The 15,072-nt window shown below is 34.9% G+C and overlaps 1 protein-coding gene across 3 annotated transcripts in view; it reads right to left on the bottom strand.

Annotated features, from left to right (window-relative positions):
• rmdn2 (regulator of microtubule dynamics 2) overlaps positions 1-15,072 on the bottom strand; it is a 66,024-nt gene that overhangs the window by 3,110 nt on the left and 47,842 nt on the right. For 2 of the 3 annotated variants that reach the window (XM_087279725.1, XM_087279724.1), the window contains exons 7-10: positions 11,765-11,842; positions 8,421-8,519; positions 2,089-2,142; positions 26-106 (exon numbers count right to left, since the gene is read on the bottom strand). In XM_087279725.1, coding sequence (XP_087135851.1) covers positions 26-106; positions 2,089-2,142; positions 8,421-8,519; positions 11,765-11,842 — 312 coding nt within the window. The remainder of the gene's footprint in view (positions 1-25; positions 107-2,088; positions 2,143-8,420; positions 8,520-11,764; positions 11,843-15,072) is intronic. The other variant, XM_087279726.1, reaches the window with a different exon arrangement.

Below are 15,072 nucleotides of genomic sequence, written 5' to 3' on the forward strand. Positions count from 1 at the left end.
TGATGTAAAGAAGAAAAAAAAAGACCTCTTTAGTCACGACGCTTATGGTAGAGGCAGCGTCACACATCTGTTGAGCAACACTCCTCTGGCCTAAGTCTTTATAACACTGACAAGAAAAGGGACAAAGGTGAAATGACAGAAAAGCAAGTTCCAGATGTCCCTGTTAGGCTTTAGTGGCTATGCTGCAATATTTATTGAGCCCCCTGTGAGAGAGCATACATGTGTTGACTATTGTATGAAAGCAAAATTATGTCGCCTTCTAAGATATCTTGAGCTCTTGAGATCTCTTGATCTAGAGATGGTAAAAGAATTTTAAAAAAATGTTCCATTTAAAACCACTGTTGAAACATTTCTTGCAATTAAAAACGTTGAAAACATTTGTGCAGCTTAATATTTTTGCATACATAGCAGAGCAAAATAAAATAAAAAGCAGCATCATTTAAAAGGTTTTTGTGTAACATTTTAATGACTTTGTACACTTTCTGTCAAAAGTCCAGGCGCCTATCCAAGTTTTAGGAACAACAAATAATAACTGGACTTCTAGTTGATCATTTGGCATCAGAAGTGGCACAAATGAAAGGCAAAGGCCTCTAGATTACGCTTATCTTACTAAAAAAAATATGATCATGACTTGATTTTTCATTATTTAATTAGGACAGTGAGTTCTGACTTGGCTTAGACAAAAGTCTTGTCACTTGGCAGCACACGTCTTGATACCTCAGGCTGTTAATGTTGCTATCCACTCAGCAGAATTCTCATATGCCCCAATATTGAATGTAACCCCAAACCATGATTTTACCTTCACCAAACTTGACTGATTTCTGTCAGAATCTTGGGTCCATGTGGGTTTCAATAGGTCTTCTGCAGTATTTGTGATGATTGGGATGCAGTTCAACAGATGATTCATCTAAAAAATAAACCTTCTGCCACTTTTCCAAATGATCAACTAAAAGTCAAGATATTATTTGTTGCTCTTACAACTGGGATCGACGACAAGATTTTTGTCAGGTAGCACACACGCACGCACAAACAAACTGACAGTGCATCAGTCATAACCAAATACTGAAATTAAGTCAATAAAAATAGTACTGAGCACATAAACATTAGAGTAAATGGTAAATCACAATAAAAAATGTTAAATAGTGCTATAGCTGGGAACCATTATGTAACTGTGACAGAGTAAATAAAACATGTAAATGTATTTTTTTAAGAGTCAATATTATTATAAATGAAAATTGAGTCATCATTTGCTATATGACCAAGGTCAAGGTCAATTATTTATTAAATGATGAACAATTAAGTTGCACACTTTGAAACATTTGGATATTTTATTTTTTTACGGCAGGTCACTTTCACTACCAGTTTTAATACTAATAATACTTTATTAGTATGAATTATTAATAGTATAACAGCGACAGATCACACTATTATGTCTTTCTTTTCTTTTCCATTCCTTTAAAACCTGTTTTAACACATTTTAAACTGTTTTTAATTTTTTTATTCTTTGTTGTTTTTATTTTATTACACTTGTTTCTTTTATTCCTGTTTATGTAAAGCACTTTGAATTACAATTGAAATGTGTTATATTACTAAACTTGCTTTGCCTAATAATGCTTTATTAAATATATGCTTACATATATTTAATAATGCTTTATTAGTAATGCATTATTAAATATATGATAACAACTATATATATATATATATATATATATATATATATATATATATATATATATATATATATATATATATATATATATATTAGATATTTCTCCATTTTATTAGATAGTCCATACAGCACAAGAATAAAAGCAATGATGACCCTCTCTTCAAAATACATAATTTACCCCAAAATAAAAATGTACTCATTTACTTAAAAGATGATATTTTGAAGAGTGCCAGAAACTGCTGCCAACAGTTCCAGCATTCTTCGAAAATTTTTTTATTATTATTTTTTTTGCTTTCAACAGACAAAAAGAAACTCAAACAGGTTTGGAACAAATGGAGAGTGAAAAAATAGTCACAGAATATTTATGTTTGGCTGAACAACTGCTTCAAGTCAAGGTGTTAAACCAAAAGAGTCATTACCTTAGCTAAAAACACGTAGTTAAATTTGGAGTACTTGGGACTGATCTCTTCTGCCTGTAGAATGAAACATAGGAGAGAGCAAGTAAACATCTGTCATTCACAGTCAGAACGAACTTAGTTGACCGCAGACTCTTGAGCTGTTTGTGTAACCGGATTCTTTACATTTCAGGTAGAGTTGGAGAAATGAGCTCATGAAAACACATCTCTCTTGACAGAAGGACTGCTCCTGCCAGGTAAACATCGAGTGAGAGTCCTCCAACACTTTGCGTGTTAAATGAGATATTAAACAATTACCAAGGCAGGTTGTAAACCTCCACACTATAATCAGAGCAATAAATAACGATTTTGACATTTACGAGACTTAGGCAATGACTCAATATATAAACACTGCAGTAGCCTATACTGTACCAGGGTTCACCAGGGTGCAAACGCCATTTGAAAGGCAGATTTGCATGATTTCTATATCGCTTTGAGCTGCTATTGACTGCTGAAAGAAAATATTAAACACTCTCAAAAATAAAGGGACAAAAGTTGTCACCTGGGCAGTGTCCTTGTAAAAGTTACACTTTTGTACTAATATGTATCATTAGGTACTACTATGAAGCCTTTTTAGGTATACTGTAAAAAAAAACTGGTTTCCAAACAATTCCTTCATGTTGATTGAACATCAAAAAATGAAGTTGCCCCCCTCACCCTCACCCTCCAAAAAATAAATAAATAAATAAATAATAATAATAATAATAATAATAATAAAAAATAGGAACTGTTTTTGAATTCATTTTGAATACAAGTAGTTTGAACAAGCAGCAAAAGTCACTTTTTTGAGAGTACAAATTTCTGTAAAAAGTGATTGATTACTTGTTGCCTTAATAGCGACAAATTGACTTGAAAAAAAAAAATGAAACCAACTGTAACTTTAAACTGTTAAGTTGACTTAATTTTTAAAAATGTGCACAGTTACCTTTGAAAAGGTACTGCCACCAGGACAGCTTTTGTTACTATATTTCCAAAAGTGAAGGATATGTATTAAAGGATTAAAAATATATGTACAGACTTTAATAATAAATGTAGACTTTCATTAAACTTTAAACACAACACAATGCAATGGATGACAAAAAATAGCGGTAAAACATCAATAAAAAAATATGTAAAATTATATATAGCTCAGTATATATGCAGTACAGTGCATCTGGAAAGTATTCATAGCGCTTCACTTTTTTATATTACAGCCTTATTCCAAAATGGATTCAATTCATTTATTTCCTCTAAATTCTACACACAATTCCCCATAATGACAATGTTAAAAAAATTTTTGAAATTGTTGCAAATCTTTTAAAAATAAAAAAGCTGGAAAATCACATGTACAGAAGTATTCATAACCTTTGCTCAATACTTTGTTGATGCACCTTTGGCAGCAATAACAGCCTTAAATCTTTTTAAATATGATGCAACAAGCTTTGCACACCTGCCTTTGGGAATTTTTGCCCATTCCCCTTTGCAGTACCTCTCAAGCTCTATCAGGTTGGATGGGAAGCGACGATGTACAGCCATTTTCTGAGTTGTTGTGAAGCCACTCCATTGATATTTTGGCGGTGTGCTTTGGGTCGTTTTCCTACTGGAAGATGAACCATCACTCCAGTCTGAGGTCAAGAGCACTCTGAGGCAGGTTTTCATTTAGGATGTCTTTGTACATTGCTGCATTCATCTTTCTTTCTATCCTGACTAGTCATCCAGTTCCTGCTGCAAAAAAACAACATCCCTAATGCATGATGCTGCCACCCCCATGCTTCATTGTAGGGATGGTATTAGCCTGGTGATGAGCGCTGCCTGATTTTCTCCAAACATAACTTATGGCATTCACTTCAAAGAATTCAATTTTAGTCAGATCAGACAGTTTTGTTTATTATGGTCTGGCTTCTGTCTGGCCAATCTACCTTACATGCCTGATTGGTGGATTGCTGCACAGATGGTTGTCCTTCTGTAAGGTTCTCCTCTCTCCACAGAAGAACCATGGAGCTCAGACAGAGTGACCATCAGGTTTATTGATTAGCTCCCTGACTAAGGCCTTTTCCCTCGATCACTCGGCTTAGATGGCCGGCCAGCTCTAGGAAGAGTCCTGGTGGTTCCAAACATCGTCTACTTACCAATGATGGAGGCCACTGTGCTCATTGGAACTTTTGGAGCAGCAGAAATTTTTCTGTAACCTTCCCCAGGCTTGTCCCTCGAGACAATTCTGTCTCGGAGGTCTACAGCCAATTTCTTTGTCTTTATGCTTGGTTTGTGCTTTGACATGCACTGTCAACCCTGGGACCTTATATAGACAGGTGTATGCCTTTTAAATTATGTCCAATAAACTGAATTAACCACAGGTGAACTTCAATAAGCTGCTGAATCATCTCAAGAATGATCAGTGGAAACAGAATGTACCTGAGCTCAATTTAGAGCTTCACTCCAAAGGCTGTAAATACTGATGTACAAGTGATTTTTTTTTACTTTTAATAAATTTGCAACAATTTTAAAAAATATTCTTACACATTGTCAATATGGGGTATTATGTGTAGAATTTTATGAAAATAAATGAATTTAATCCATTTTGGAATAAGGTTGTAACAGAAAAATGTGGAAAACTGCTATGAATAATTTCCGGATGCACTGTATATTTATTTATTTAAATGTTTTATTTTTTAATTTCATTTTTTAAGTACTGATTTGCACATTGAAAATAATCATTATTATATAAAACCAACAAAGCTTCTTATTTGAAGCATGAAGTTTATTTACAAAAACTCATTTTTTGTTGCCATTTTCAGATTTTTTTTTTTCATTCATGTTTTTTTTTGTGCACTGTACAATTGCAAAATACCATGGTTTGTGGAAACTTTTTTTGTGCAATTTGCAGTAATCATGTTTTCACATTGAGTACTGAAGCGTTCCTTTTGTACATTTTAAATCTAAAAAATAATGAAAAAAGATTTCTGAATTTTATTTATGCTAATATAACTTTTCTAAATATTATTTACACCAAAAATAAGCATGCTTGGGTCTGAAATTAATCAAACACACATATATATATATTTTATACAGTCTTTACTGTCAAATAGCAGTTATGTTACCTACAACTAAATATGTTTATGTAAGAAGATTGATGGCTGTAGCTATGGTTGATTTTACTGTTCTAGCAACAGGTAAAGCCAAAATTCCACTTCAATGAAGGGGGTTTCCACATGCTTTACTTCTGGTCACGTAGCACATAAAGCTGGATGAAGGGAGTTCATTGTGTGTGTGTGTGTGTGTGTGTGTGTTTAAAGATGAATCATGCTATTTGGATAATATTTGCTTTATAATAATTAACTTATTCATGTTCAAAATTAAAGCATTAATTAATGACTTAATTGTGTTTCTCTTGTTTAATCAGTCACACTTAAACTTTCCAGAATGTTGTGCTGTCTTGGCAGGGTAAAACAAGTCTCAGCACAGACCTCTTAAACAAGAACTGATGGGTGAGATACAAAGGAGAACATCAGATTAGAAGGCCATTTATGTACAAACACTGAATGTAGGAGCACAGGTCAGGCTCTTTCATAAATCAACAGGGGATTGCGGTTTACACAGGGACCCCTTAAGACAAATCCTTCTGCAGCAAATGCTATGCAATACTCTGCACAACGTATGCTGGAAAGTTGGATTGAAGGAGTTTATTGGTGAGCTTGTTGTAGCAGCAAAAGCAAAAGATATAGGCCTGTCACAATAATCAATATATGCACTTATCGCACTTATATGACCTACTTAAAAAAAACAACAATTCTGGCCATATTTTAGATGATTGTGTAACATCTCAATCTCTATTAGAGGTGTTAGTGTCAGTATGGTTAAAAAACTATAGCATTTACTATAAATTACTTTAGTATATTTTATGTGAGTGTCTGACAACTAAAACTAAATCTGGTAGCAGATATTGCAGACTCTGTTACTTTTTTACCATGCACTTTTTAATTATATTTATTATTTATTTATTAATTATTATTATTATTATTATTATTATTATTATTATTATTATTATCATTATTATTATTATTATTATTATTATTATTATTATTATTTTAAAAGCCGGCATCTAGCTCTCTGCAACTCTCACATGATCGCCCACTGAAGCCAAGTTAAATGTCTGTTGAAAGAGCAGTATCAACAGATATTAAGCAGACAGTCTACTATTACTCAAATGGACCATCAAAATAAAGTGTTACCAAACAAAGTTGTTTAGATGTTAGTATCAGCTCTCTGCAACTCTCACATGATCGCCCACTGAAGCTAAGCAGGGCTGCGTCCGGTCAGTACCTTGATGGGAGACCACATGGGAAAGCTTGGTTGCTGCCGGAAGTGGTGTGGCCAGCAGGGGGTGCCCAACCTGCGGTCTGTGTGGGTCCTAATGCCCCAGTATAGTGACGGGGACTCTATACTGCTCAGTGAGCGCCGTCTTTCAAATGAGATGTTAAACCGAGGTTCCGACTCTCTGTGGTCGTTAAAAATTCCAGGATGTCCTTCGAAAAGAGTAGGGGTTTAACCCTGGCATCCTGGCCAAATCTGCCCACTGGCCTCTGTCCATCAAGGCCTCCTAACCCTACCCATATCATAATTGGCTTCATCACTCTGTCTCCTCTTCACCAATCAGCTGTTGTGCGGTCTGGCGTAAAATGGCTGCCGTCGTGTCATCCAGGTGGATGCTGCGCACTGGTGGTGGATGCTGCGCACTGGTGGTGAATGACCCCCCCCCCCCCCCCCCTTGTGTAAAGTGCTTTGAGTGGCCAGAAATGCGCTATATAAATGTAAGGAATTAGTATTATTATTATTATTTAGGATATGATTTTTCACATTCTGACTCATGCCTAATAAGGGTGTCACGATCCTCCAAATCTTCGATTCGATTACATTTTTGATTCTAAAGGCACGATTCGATTCGATATTCGATTTTCGATTATGAATAATGAATTAATTAATGACCAATTAATTATTTGTAGCCTACCGTTTAAACTAATTGACCTGCATGGTCTTTGTTTTACCCATAAACAAAATCATACAGTAAATGAATAAAGGTAATGAACACACATGATTACCACCTGTCAATCACTTTTTCTGCGGGACTCGTGAATAGGCAGTGATCTGTGTCGTTATAATGGCGTCGGTAAAAAAGACGCACAACCAACAGGAACCAGCCAACAGTATCTGAGGTGTTCGCTAAAATGACTAAGTACAAGTGAGTGAAAGATTGAAGCAGTCCTCTGACTGCCTGGACCTGCTGTCTCGAGCGCATGGCTGTCTGTGTCTGTGTGTGTGGTCGCGTGATGTGCATTTTCAGAGGTACAGAGGAAGGAGGGCTGCTAAGAAATGCCACATGCCATTGTGGATGTGAAATCGTTGTTGTTCTAAAATGCCATTTAAAAACAAAGACAGTGTAAACAGGGCCTGAGTGTGTACTTTTAGCGAGCGGATTAGCAACGGGGGCGGGCGGAAGATCGCGATGCCGGTGTTGTCTATTGGACGAACCGTACATAATACGTACATAGCAGAGCTTGCAAAACTGTGTTTTTTTTTACGACAACACGAACATTGTCAACATAACTCACTGGAAATCCAAAATGCTTACACACCGGTGACTTCATTGAAAGAGGAGAGGGTTTAAGTTCTGTCGATGGGTCTCCTGCTTCTGCAGTTTAACAAGCACTTCAACAAGCCTGTTTTTTCCCGCTTGGCAAGCCAAGCTGACGTGACATGGGGGCGTGGCAGCATCGATGAATCTATTTTTTGATTCGATAATCGAAATTGAGCATAAATTTCGATCGATTTCGATTAAAAATCTAAATCGTGACAACCCTGATGCCTAATAATTAAATTGTTAAAATGACTTTAATTAAATGAAATATCCTTAAGATTAAAATATTATGTGCTCTTTGGAGAGTTTACATGCATTATGAAGATAATACATTGGCACTATGGCATTATATAGTAAGTGGCATAAAAAGGCCTTAAAATGACAATAATATGATTTATCTCAATATATTTAAAAGGAATATATCGTACAACAAAAAATAGATAAAAATAGATTGTGACATGCCTAACAAAATACAATTAACACGTCTTGATAAAAATGGATGAACAAATGGGTGTTAATTTAAGAAATTAACCAAATTAAAAACAAATAGAGGTATTTTATTATCTCATTATCTTAGTATTTCTTTGATAAATGTAAAATAAGTGTCCATTTACCATTTAAATGATAATGATTTGATACATTTCATAAACTGTTTTGTTTTTTTAGTTTGGCCCAGTCATCGCACCTTGAGGAAGTTCTGCAGGGCGTCCTGGACGGTGGCACTGGGCGGTTCTCCAAACAGAGTAGCAGCGATTTTTCTCTCAATCCACGTACACTGTGACACCTGCACACAATACATGTTTATGGACAATCTGGAGGCTGGACAATAATACCTTTTTAATATAAAACATTAACATTTTAGATATTTGTTTAACCCGTGAGTACTGTTTAAATTGGCTACCCTTTTGTTATGTTAGTGGCTGTTTTTGCCCCATTGACTTCCATAATAATGACTTTTTTTAATTGCAAAGCCATGGCAGCATATAATCAAGCATTCTTGATTGTTGCTGGTTTTCCCTGTTGGGAAGAGGTAAAATGTGTCAATTTTACTGTTGATCATCAGTTGGCAGCATTATCCTTTTAAATAGGCCGGTGCATAAAAAAAGTCTCTGGCTTTTATATGTAGTTCTGTGGAGTAAAGCGGCAGATTACAGTGTGTGAACAAATACACTTACTCTGTTTACTATGTTCTGAGGGCTGAACTGCTTATTTTGATTTTTACTGACATATCAAGATAAGTGTGCAACAGTCTCTCTCTCTCTCTCTCTCTCTCTCTCTTTCTATCTCTCTCTCTTTCTCTCTCTCCCTCCCTCCCACACACACGCACACGCACAAACACAATACGCCATATAGAAGGCAGAAACTAATCTTTTTTTTGCACTGCAACTGATGATCAATAATAAAAATGACAAATTGTACCTCTTTCCAACAGGAAAATCCAGCAACAAGCATCAAGAATGCATGATTATATGCTGTCATGGCTTTGCAATCAAAAAATGTCATTATCATGGAACTCGATGGGACAACAACAGCCACAAACATAACAAAAGATTAGACAATTCTCGCAGAGTGCATTGTTGATTTTTTTCTTTTAATTATCTAAAGCACTTTCCCAAAATATGTGTCAAAATATGATTTGTCACCAAAAATCATTCCATTTGATGAAAGTTGTGGCCAAATTAGGACTTAAAAATCACCATATAAGAGAATGAAAACACCACTGAAACCAAGGTTAACTCAAGATACAGTCTTTAAAGTCAATTCTCGTGAGAAGCTAACTGAATAAGACAATTCAGGTTTTAGCTGCCGTTGATAGAATTATCTGTCATTTGTGACACAATGTTTCCTTCCCATTGATGGATTGTTCCGGTATTCCATGTTTGCATTGCTATTCAGAAAGGGGCGCTATTACACGTCCTCTGTAAATACAGAATACGTGCATCTAATAACACGTGAAGGGTAAAATAGCACTATTTGAACACGTTTAGTTAAAGCTATCAAAGTTAAAGCTATCAAAATATTTAATAGCACATATATTTAAGCAAGCATATATTAAAATCAAAAGTGTCTGCAAAATGAATGCTAGATTGCTAGAAATGGTTTAAATAAATAAATAAAAGTTTCAAAATCCTGTTCTTTTAACATTTGATTCATCGAAGATTCCTGAAAGCTATTCATCCTAATCATATTAGGCAAAACAAATGCTGTCATCATTGATAATAACATTTGTTTATATAATTTATTATGGTTGTAGTGTGAAGAAGCATGTTGCTAGAATGTTTCTAGTATAAACTAGCATGTTGTTAGCATGAATTTAGTATGAATTAGCATGTTTAGTATTTTTTTTAGTAAGGATTGGTATAATGTTAGCATTTTTCTAGTATGGATTAGTATGTTGTTAGTATGTCCAATGTAAGTAAATGGCAGGTTTTTTTACAATGGAAGTCTATGGGACAGTTGCTAGGGTGCCGTATGTGGTTGCTAGGGTGTGGCTAGTAAGTTGTATGGTGATCAGTGATTGGCAGATTGGTAGTTTGACTTAAATGAGCCCAAACTTAAGTCTGTATGACAGTGTAGCGCAAAGTTATGAGGTCAAAACATTTCAGACTACATATATAGTGGGCCCAGATACCGGCGTGAAATGTGCACGTGGGCACGTGTGGGCCCCACACTGTGGGGCAGGTGTGGGGCCCCTTTGGGACAGCCCAAAAGTGTGGGCTGACTGTGGGCTATCCCACACTAATCAGAGCGGGTTATCCCACAGTCAGCCCACACCTTTGGGCTGTCCCAAGGGGGGCCCACACGTGCCCCACATTTCACGCCGGTATCTGGGCCCACAGTGGCATAAAGTGTGGGGCATGTGTATCTGCTTTAGAATAAATATATACAGTCGAAGTCATAACTATTAGCCCTCCTGAATTATTAGCCCCCTGTTTTTCTCCCAATTTCTGTTTAAGGGGGAAAAGATTTTTTCAACATATTTCTATAATAGTTTTAAATAACTCATTTCTAATAACTGATTTAGTTTTTCTTTATCATGATGACTGTGAATAATATTTGACTAGATTTTTTAAAGACATTTTATACAGCTTAAAGGAGCATTTAAAGGCTTAACTACGTTAATTAGGTTAACTTGGCAGGTTAGGGTAATTAAGCAAGTTATTGTATAACGATGGTTTGTTCTGTGGACTAATGAACAAAAATATTGCAAATTTGGGCTAATAAATTTGTGCCTAAAATTTTTTTTATTTATTTTTTAATAAAAGCTGCTTTAATCCTAGCTGAAATAAGACAAATAAGACTTTCTCCAGAAGAAAAAATATTATCAAACATTCTGTGAAAATGTTCTTGCTCTGTTAAACATCATTTTGGAAATATATAAAAAAAAAAAAAAAGTGAAGGAGGGCTAATAATTATGACTTCAAATATACATGTATTTCTTTGTTGACTTTCTTTTTTTTTTACTTGTGTGTTCAAATATTCACACAACAAAATGTTCTAGGGCCTTAGCAATTTTGTAAAAAATAATCATAAAAAACTAAGGGTGGGGAAAGAGTTAATTCTAAATAATGCTAATTATTATTTTTTCACATTAAAAACTAATATATATATATAAATTGTAATTTAAAAAAAATGTACTTATTAACTTCAAGAAAGCATACATTAAAATCAAAAGTGTCTGGAAAGAATGTTAAACTGCTATAAATTGCTTAAATAAATAAATAAATAAATAAATAGTTTCAAAATCCTGTTCTTTTAACATTCTATTTATCGAAGAATACTGAAAACTGTTCATCTTAATCATACCAAGCAAAACAAATGTTGTCATCATTAATAACAACAGATGTTTTGGGCACTGAATTAGCTTTCAGTTCAACATTTCAATAAATTAAATAATTGTTTAGTAGTTTTTTCTTCAGTTTTTGGGGTGAGGGTATTTCCATGTCTTCTGTGATGGTACAATTCCTGACTCAGGATTTAATAAAGTGAAGAACATCCAAAACACTAAGCACTAATTTTGTTACTTACAGCATAACACCAGCGGCCCAGCAGGTAATATGACAGAGGATCTTCAGGTTTCAGCTCAATGGCTTTATCTAGATGATCCTGGAGACAGACAGAGCGACAGGTTTGTTTCTCTGCAGTACCACTTGTCTTTTCTGCTGATCTCTACCGCTGAGATACCACAAATATTTCGGTCTCGCACGAACATATAAAAACCCACCACACGCATCTATCATTCAGCTCCACTCTCTCCCGCTGCCAGCTCACCTGCCAGAGCTCTGCAGGTGTGTGGTGTTTGGAAATCCAGCTGACAGCTAAGATAAAATGCGACGTGTATCAGAGAATGTTATGAAATGTGTGTGTGTGGTTTTCTCATTTCATTTCCTTTGCTTTCTGATAAGATTAACAACACAGACTCTGACAGAAGCCAATATTATGCTTACATTGACACATACAACCATTGAGTCAATACAGCCAATCAGTGATCGATCTCGATTCGGATTATGCTATATAAACCATACCGGTAAAAAAAAAACTTAACAGTAAACAGGCTGAATAAAAATGCAATTTCACTGCGCTTACACAATATAACAATTTTATCTAGTTTAGCAAACAAAGCAGCTGTGCTGGTAATTAATCAGTCCTTCCAGGATTTAGCGGTCATTGAATTTATTGTAAAATCAAGTAAACTCCGCGAAATTTTACGAACCCTTACATTTTTTTCTGAAATGCCATGGATTTTTCACAAATTACAGAAACGGATAACCCAAAGAAAAGGCCAATGTCTGGTTCTAGAAATAATAAAAAAATATGTAATAAAGACTTTTGTCTGCGGTATATTTTTATTGACCTAAAGTTAGTCTTTACAGATGGGGCCATTAAAAATGTGTGTTTTCACCACATTTTTTCAGAAAAGGCCTATTGATTTATTTTAAAAAGACGTTATATTTATTTATCCTACAGTGTATATAGGCTATTAAATTTTATTCTATTTATTTTTGTAAACTATATTAAATTAAATTACAACCAGTATTTTACCATTCATTTTAACAACAGTTTATTGATAACTAGCCTAATAAAAGAACATTTCAAAAATGGCCAATGTCAGGGTCTAGGAATAAAAAAAATGTAATAAAGACTTTTGTCTAAGGTATATTTTTATTGACGTAAAGTTGGTCCCTACAGATGGGGCCATTAAAAATTCCTTTTTTACCTGTATTTTACCATTCGTTTTGGTGTTAACAGTTTATTGGTAACTAGCCTAATCAAAGAACTGAGCTCTGTGAAAAGATTTGCATGTAGGCTCAAAGTCAAAAATGTAATATTCGAGCCATGGCTGTGGCAAGGCAAGGTAAGTTTATTTATATAGCACATTTCATACACAGTGGCAATTCAAAGTGCTTTACATAAACAGGAATAAACAAGACAAGTTTAGGAACATAAAATGCAGACAATAAAAATGATTAAAAACAGATAAAAACAAATTAAAATGAGTTAAAATAGGTTATAAAAGAATGAAAAAGAAAACAAAAAACATAATAGTGCAATCTGTCGGCGATACTGTGTCTAAAATGAAACTATTTCTCTTATCAGAAAAAAATAAACATGATTATCCCAGGCACAGCATTGTATTAGATTTTAGCAAATATAAAAAAAACAATGGAAGAAAACACTTTCACCTTTGAGGGAGAAACAGCCACCCGGCATCAAGTCCTCTGCCTTTAGAATTGGCCACAACTGAGAATAAGCTCGGCTGCCCCCTACTAGTAATGTATTTCCTAAGTCAGAGAATTTTCCCGAGTACTACGGTTAACTGTGGTTGGTCATGGCATTCTGTTTTCTGAGACTTGCATTTCTAAACGCCACATATGTATATTGTTTACTACTCTAATTTGAATATTCAGTCTGAATTAGAATGCAACTATAACTTGAAAACAACACTAGCACTATTTATTTGACTGTGAAGAATATTGTACTTTGATAGTCATTGGGTGCTAACATGATTTTACCATTTAGAATTTGCAAAGAATTATTGAGGAAGATGTTTGAATGTCTGAATATAAGAACAACTTTATCTAAATTATATTTTTTACAGCAAATCAACAAAATAATGTCGCAAATATTGTCGCAAATTTTATAAAGAGCCGCAGCAAAATCAGTGATTTTAGTGTGCAAAAATCTGAAAAAAAGTCTAGCGAAATCCTGGAAAAACTGATTAGTACATACTATACTGAGATCATCTAAAAATCACAACTATCAAAATCAAATTTTTTTCCAGCAATTATCAAATATATGAATCGGAAGACCCCCTTTGAAGTATTGCATAAGAAATGAGTGAATGCTAACTCACAAATTAAAATCTCTTAATTTGCATTTAAAAGTTTTCATACAAATGATTGAGGGGGTCTTGGACCAGTGTGGGAATGGATTAATGCGAATAATGGAAGATGGAAATGCGTTTGCTGAATAAACTCTGACATAGTAAACATTACACCCAAGTGACCAGTCAGCTGTCTCCATTATGCTTGCCTTGTTTACTATTGATTGCTAGGTTACCAATACTACAATCAGCCAGCATTGGGTGAAATTACCAGTAAAAAAGAAAAAAAAAGAGATTAGTTTTAATTTTTAGTTAATTAAATTAGAGTTACTTGCCTAAAACACTATGCATACATCCAACAGTTCTGTATAAATCAGTTCAGGAGTAATTGCTAATATATATATTTTGTTATACAAATATTTTTGCAGAACAACTCAATTTTTAAACTATAAAAGTTTAAATTTGTCAGACAATTACACTTTATTAAAGGTCCCGTGAAGTGCTTTGAAATATGCATTTTTGTTCGATGTTTGATATAATTTCAAAAGAAACACTAAGAGAGGGTGGGACATAGTGTAGTTCCTCCCCTTTTTAAAAAACAGCCACAAGCATTTTGTTTTATCACAGCTCTGGGATGGGGAGGGGGGAGGGGGGATAAGAAATCTCGTCATCCACTACCAGTACCTGGATGACGAAACGGCAGCCATTTTGCGCCAGACCTGACTGATGGAGAGGAGACAGAGTGATGAAGCCAAATATGATATGGGGATTAATACGAGGCCACGATGGACAGAAGTCATTGGGCAGATTCGGCCAGGATCCTGGGGTTAAACCCCTACTCTTTTTCGAAGGACATCCCTGGATTTTTAATGACCACAGAGAGTCGGGACCTCGGTTTAATGTCTAATCCGAAAGACGGTGCTCACTGAGCAGTATAGAGTTCCCGTCACTATACTGGGGCATTAGGACCCACACAGACCGCAGGTTGGGTGCCCCTGCTGGTCTCACTAAC

This window comes from Danio rerio, chromosome 13 (assembly GCF_052040795.2).
Source record: "Danio rerio strain M-AB ecotype USA chromosome 13, GRCz13ab, whole genome shotgun sequence".
NCBI lineage: Eukaryota > Metazoa > Chordata > Actinopteri > Cypriniformes > Danionidae > Danio > Danio rerio.